At 37.5% G+C, this 6,000-nt stretch overlaps 1 protein-coding gene across 1 annotated transcript in view; it reads left to right on the plus strand.

The window, feature by feature from the left end:
• Positions 1-2,804, plus strand: part of shisa9b (shisa family member 9b) — a 40,763-nt gene extending 37,959 nt beyond the window's left edge. The window contains 1 exon segment of the mRNA XM_056253295.1: positions 1,871-2,804. Coding sequence (XP_056109270.1) covers positions 1,871-2,268 — 398 coding nt within the window. The 3' untranslated portion in view covers positions 2,269-2,804.
• Positions 2,805-6,000: the final 3,196 nt, after the last annotated feature.

Below are 6,000 nucleotides of genomic sequence, written 5' to 3' on the forward strand. Positions count from 1 at the left end.
AGAGAGGCCCAGGAGACGAGCCACACGGCGAGCCGAGGAGTAGCCAGAGAGCCGAAGTGCCTGAGTTCCTCTGATGTGCGTTAATCTCAGCGCATTGATGTTAATGAAAGAGTCGCATCAAAGATCAGCACTTCTCTCGGCCGGCTGGCTTATTTTGCGCTCTGCCTCATGGTATGAAGGTTTTAGATCTGTGGTTTGTTGTAACTCTTTCAGGTGTCAATGCTGTTAAAAAGGTCACCTGAAGGATATTTAATTAAAAAGTCTAAAATGTCATGCTGAAATGAGGTGGATTTCATGCAGAGTGTAGTCAGTCCCAATTAAGGCCTGGCGAGTTGGAAGGTGATAGACCGTTAGCGACATTGCATGGAATTTATGAAAAAGAAATGATTTGTGACACGCTAGGATCGTTTATACTCGTTTGTCTGATCTGGTCCTAGCAAGTTGTGATTCACACTGTCAGTGATCGACTAGCACTGGTTAAAAAAATACAGTAGTTAACATTTGAAGTGGATCAAACCCTTTCATAAGTTATACATGAATTTTGAACAATACCCGTTCTTGTCTTAGGACAACTTTGATTAATTATTTTGATCCACTTTAATGTTGAATACTGTATTTGCAGCAAACAAAATTTATACCACCTTTTTTTCTAAGGAAACTGTTGGTTGCCGTTTTAATGAAAACATTTTTGTCCAAAAATAACATTTACAGTAATAGCGGCAAAGTTGACAGTGAGATTTTTTTTGTGTTTTTTTTTTGGTGCACAATACAATAACTACAGGTTAAAAAAAAAGTGGTTTCAACAGACAAATAAAAACCCTAACCAAACCATCTTTTGGAAGAGCAAAAAGCTGCATGTTTCCATTTGATGATGAAAGCAATACAGGCTAATTTGCATTCAAAGAAACACATTAACTTGTAACAAATATAAACCTTAAGCGAAAAGAAAAGCATTCACATGTTGCAGACTAACTATTTTGGTTGCCATTCACAATGGAACATTAACTGCTCTTATAAATATTTGAGGCAGTCTTGGATATTTGCATTTTACAAGTTATTTTTGTAAACAAATCCAAGTTTTTAATAGTGCAAAAATAATTTGACACTATTTACTCACGTTCTCGTCATTCCAAAAACATAAAACTTATGCTCTATTTTCTCGTCTTCTGCTGCCATATGATAGGTTTGTATGATGATAAAACCAAAATGTACACTACTGTTCAAATGTTGTCTCCTCTGCTCACCAAGGCTGCATTTATTTGATCAAAAACACATTAAAACTAATACTCTAATATTGTGAAATATTATTACAGTTTAAATTAGTTCAATATATATTTATATTTCTGTGATGGCAGAGCTGAATTTTTCCAGTAGTAAAAATAAAACAAATAAAAAAATATATATTGTATATTGATACACACAAAATGATTAAAAAAAGTCAGTATTCTAAATAAATGTATAAAAGTATTATTACTATTTGTTTAATTCATACTGACCCCAAACCTTTGAGTGTATGTGTACATGTTTGGTTATTTTCAAATGTTGTATGTGTGAAGCTCTTCAAAAAAATGAGGGGGAAAAAAACAGGTTCAGATTGACATGGAGGTGAGTAAATAATGGCAGAATGTCACTATACCTCTACAAAAACATCCAGTTGTATTTGTTGTTTGTAGAAGGAAAACGATCGGGTCAAGTATTTTCTGAGAAAAATGGCTCATATTGGGAAAAACAAGTGATTACCCTTGATCTATTAAATGTGTAATTCTCTGGTGGGGAGCAAATCAGCAATCAGGTTGTTGTTGTTTTTTGCATCTGACTAATGAAGTGTTGAATTTTCCTCGCTTTTGCTCTTTCTATCTCTCTTTTCCAGCTGAAAAAGCGAATGAAAACTTCTACACTAACAGACGGCACTTAGCCGACCTGGCAGCGAAAGGCGCTCTTCCCATGCACTCGGTGAGTCTGGAGCAGGAGCCCACCAACCCTTACAGCCCAGAGCTGCCCTGCCAAAAGCAGAACGGACACAAGTCCAAAAGCACCAAGGTCCACAGTTCCCACCCGCTGGCTTTTGGCTCGAACACTATCGCCAACCCCGGCATGCTGAAGAGCTGGGAGGGGACAGAAACGCTGGGCCGCCGGCAGACGTACGGCCCCAAGAGGCACAGCGCCACCGTGGAGCAAGTGAACGAGTTGACGTCCGCCCAGAGCCAGCACTACCTGCCTCCACATCCGTACTTTGTCACCAACAGCAAGACTGAGGTGACCGTGTGAACGGGGCCGCAACAGCGGGCTTATCGAGCCCAGGTCTTGAGTGGATGCGTGGAACGAGGATAACAAAGGAAGCCTGACCGGGGAAGAAGTGTGGATTAGGAGCCCGTCCTGCTGGAAGGATTGACCGAACGGTCTGGCTTGAGATCTGCATGGCTGTATGTGTGCTGTTTGTCTTTGAGCGGTTGTGCATGGAAAAGGCATGCATTGGACTTCAGCCTCATTTGAAAGGGAAAGCGTAACATTACTCAAATGAACTCTTTCTGTGTCCATTCCGTCACAATGCAAATGGATAATCTGCCTTGTAGTGATGAGTTTGTTACAAGGCCATCCGTCAATATGATGAGGACATGTTCAAACACGAAACAATCAATGCAATCAAACGTTCTAGATGGGACCCCCGTCATGACTCCCAACAACTTGAAAGCTTGTGAGATAGTCCTCAACACACATATTTTTTTTTTTCTCAGAATCTTGTACATAACAGAACGTTACCAAGGAAGTATAACGTCATAAGCTTCCTCGGATAATCACAGAACATCGGTCTTGTCGATGTGAGGACAATCGTGTCTCTAGTTCTTCTCATCTCAACTATCGAGACTTTCCAGAGCGTGTGCACCAAAAGCATCCTGTAGCAATGCAACACGCTATATCCTGACAAAACACTGGGCTTGTGCCTTTCCAACAGAAGAACTCATTATATAAGCACATGGTGTTTCTTCAAAAACAAAGATGCATAAAATATAAACAAATCTCTTGTTTACGGCTGTCATATTTCAGTAGAAAATGTTGAATGTCAGTGTATTTCTCCTTTCTGTTACGCCATTTTTCCTCTGATCTGTTCACACACTGTACTAACCAATATTTTAGTGCAACTGTAGACTGTAGAAAAAGGAAGTGTTGTAGGGTTAATGATAGACATTCATTATCTTTCAATGTTAGATATGATAAAAATGAATGGTTAATTATGATACCGAACAAGATTGTCAAAACACTGCCATTGTTGGATTCCCAGTTTTGCTATTGAAAACCGATTCAGTAGTTTCTTTTGTTTTTAGCATCATAATGTGAACCATTTCAATTAGCATAAGGGCAAAAGGCTGCATTCAATTTCGAAAACTTAGTGTTTTGTCACCTACATCCAAATGATCCCAAGTACCCTGTATCTGGTTGTGAATAAAGTGGGTCACATAAACTTTAATTGCTCTGAAACAAGTGGCTTTATCTCAGTGCACTTACAATGTTGTTGACCTACGTCATTTACTCTTACCCTAATCGAGCTGGAAAATTAGCAGGCTAACTCATGCTGAAAATAAAAAGACATTTACATATCTAGTAGTACAGCTTTCTGCAGTGTCACGCTCTCTAATTTCGCAAGTAGAAAACTCATTCTCAGTATTTACAGTAGGCCTAAGTAGTAAACTTAAGGGGTGGTAACACTAGATTTTGTGTTCGCGTTATGCTGTTTTTAAGTTTGGTGAACTCTTTCTAGCCTGCAAATTCGTATAGTGATGTTTGACCATTAGAGGATCTAAATTCAACTTTAAGTTAAGCTATGGACACAGGACTTGAATTTTTAATGTATTATTATTACGGCTATCAAAGTTAACAACACATGGGGTTAACAAAATTGGGGTTAATTTCTCTTAATGCTATTAAAGAGTTAATTCGATTAACAGTCAGTTACATTTGTTTACAGAGTCTACACTGTATGAAAAATGTTCTCAGAAAATTGCCAGTACCTTTTCTGTAACATTTACAGACATTTCCTTCTACCTTAAAGCACAGCACAATGTAATGCGTAATTGAAAATACAGTTAAAACACCTGTAAAAATATCAATACAGAAAATGTCATATTAACATGCTACATTGTGTTATCTGTCAGCTAATAGCAACTCTGTATGTGTGATATTAAAAAAAAGTATTTTACAGCACATTTAAATATCATCAAAGCATAACACCAATTAATGAATCATTTGTACAATATTGGAGCACTGCAGCAGCAAGTCAGCGTTAAATAACACAATTTAAATTTTAAATTAACAGTTTGAAATGTTAAAAATAAATATATTCTTTTTTAATTGATTCAAAACAGAAGCCCTGGAGTGTTGCGTAATATCCTTTTGCCCATGTGCATCGCAGGTCTAAAATAATTCTTAAATCTAGTGCGACCACCCAAGCCACATAAAACATTGTAACATCCGCAGATAATAGAGTTTGATTCCATGTAAATGTAAATGGTATGTAAATTTTGGGCTGATTATTTAGGAGGAGAAATAAAAATTGTAGCAATGGTCAGTATTATGTCCAATTTTGGCCTCTGCTTTCCTGAGAATTCCCTCTAAAAGAAAAACACTCCAGCAAATAATACAAGCCCTTCCTCCAGTTTAACCGATTTTCTTCTTCACACCATTGAATACTGTCTATGTGCGTCACTGCCAAACAGCTTGTGACAAACCAGTACTTAAGAATACTCCCGTAATTGCCGCTGGTCTGTCAGTCTCTGAGTCCACTCAACATCTATTAAACCTGAGTGTTTCACTGCAGGTCACCTCATGACTCAGATCGCACTACAGGATCACTCAACATTTCTTGGAATTAATTCACGTAGTGAATATCTTTTCCATTGAAATCTCTGAACACTACAGAAATGGATTAGCACAGATAATGTCAAGATCCGCCGTGTTGCTAAAAAGACCTTCACAGCTGGATTCTGCACAATCTAACATATGAAATCGGGATATAGAAATCAGATATGTGTGAAATAATCGAGGATGGCAGTCGGGAGATAATTTACTAAGAATTTATTGCACCCGCTGATTAATCAATTAGCATTGTTTTAGCACCCAAGTTTAGGAGTTATCCTAATATATGACCAAGATACTAGTGGTAAACACAATTTGCACAATATACAGCAGACGGTAACACTTTATTTCGATGATCCACTTTAGAAATAAGTAACTTTGCAACTAGATGTCAACTAACTCTCATTAGAGTATTAGTAGGGTGTTAGGTTGGTTAAATGTTAGGGGTCAGGGTAGTAGAGTAAGTTGACATGTAGTTGAAAAGTCTGCCTCAACTGTTTAGTGAATTCAGCTTTCAGCATATTGAAATGTATGAAACCGCATGTTACTTTGAGACTACATAGGGGGTAGTCTAATCACTGATTGCTGTTTCCACCTCTCATTGTGCCTTGCTGTTCGTTAACAGACACTAGGTCTCATTTTTATGTTTCAATTCATACATTTGTTTCCTTTAATCAGTTTTATAGAGGATTGGGGTTGGCTTCAGATGAATGCATAGAAAGAACACCTGTCCTAGATGTTTTTATCATTTGCCATCAGCACAAGGTCATTTTAGATAGAGACATGATGAACTAGTACATAACAGATGCAGTCTTGAACAGTCATCTGTACATTATACATAACAAAAAGGGCTGAATCTTAGCAGAACAACTTTAATGCTGTGATCATGAAGGTTAGATGTTGAGTGAACCCTCACTGAAAACACATTGAAATGTACAGGCAGATGTTATAAAATGATTTTGCCCTTTATTTAATGTCTAAAAAACTCCCACTGCAGTTGATATTGATGTTAGTTTGTGTATTTGTATCTGTAACTGGTTCATTTTAAGCACACAGATGCGATTAAAAGTAATACCTCAAATAGTTTTGACAAGTAGAAACCCACTGTTTTATTAATTTAACTATTTGTTATTTATTCTGGGAATAGCT

The sequence above is a fragment of the Rhinichthys klamathensis genome, unplaced genomic scaffold (assembly GCF_029890125.1).
Source record: "Rhinichthys klamathensis goyatoka isolate OS25496 unplaced genomic scaffold, OSU_Roscu_1.1 h1tg000004l_1, whole genome shotgun sequence".
Classification (NCBI taxonomy): Eukaryota; Metazoa; Chordata; class Actinopteri; order Cypriniformes; family Leuciscidae; genus Rhinichthys; species Rhinichthys klamathensis.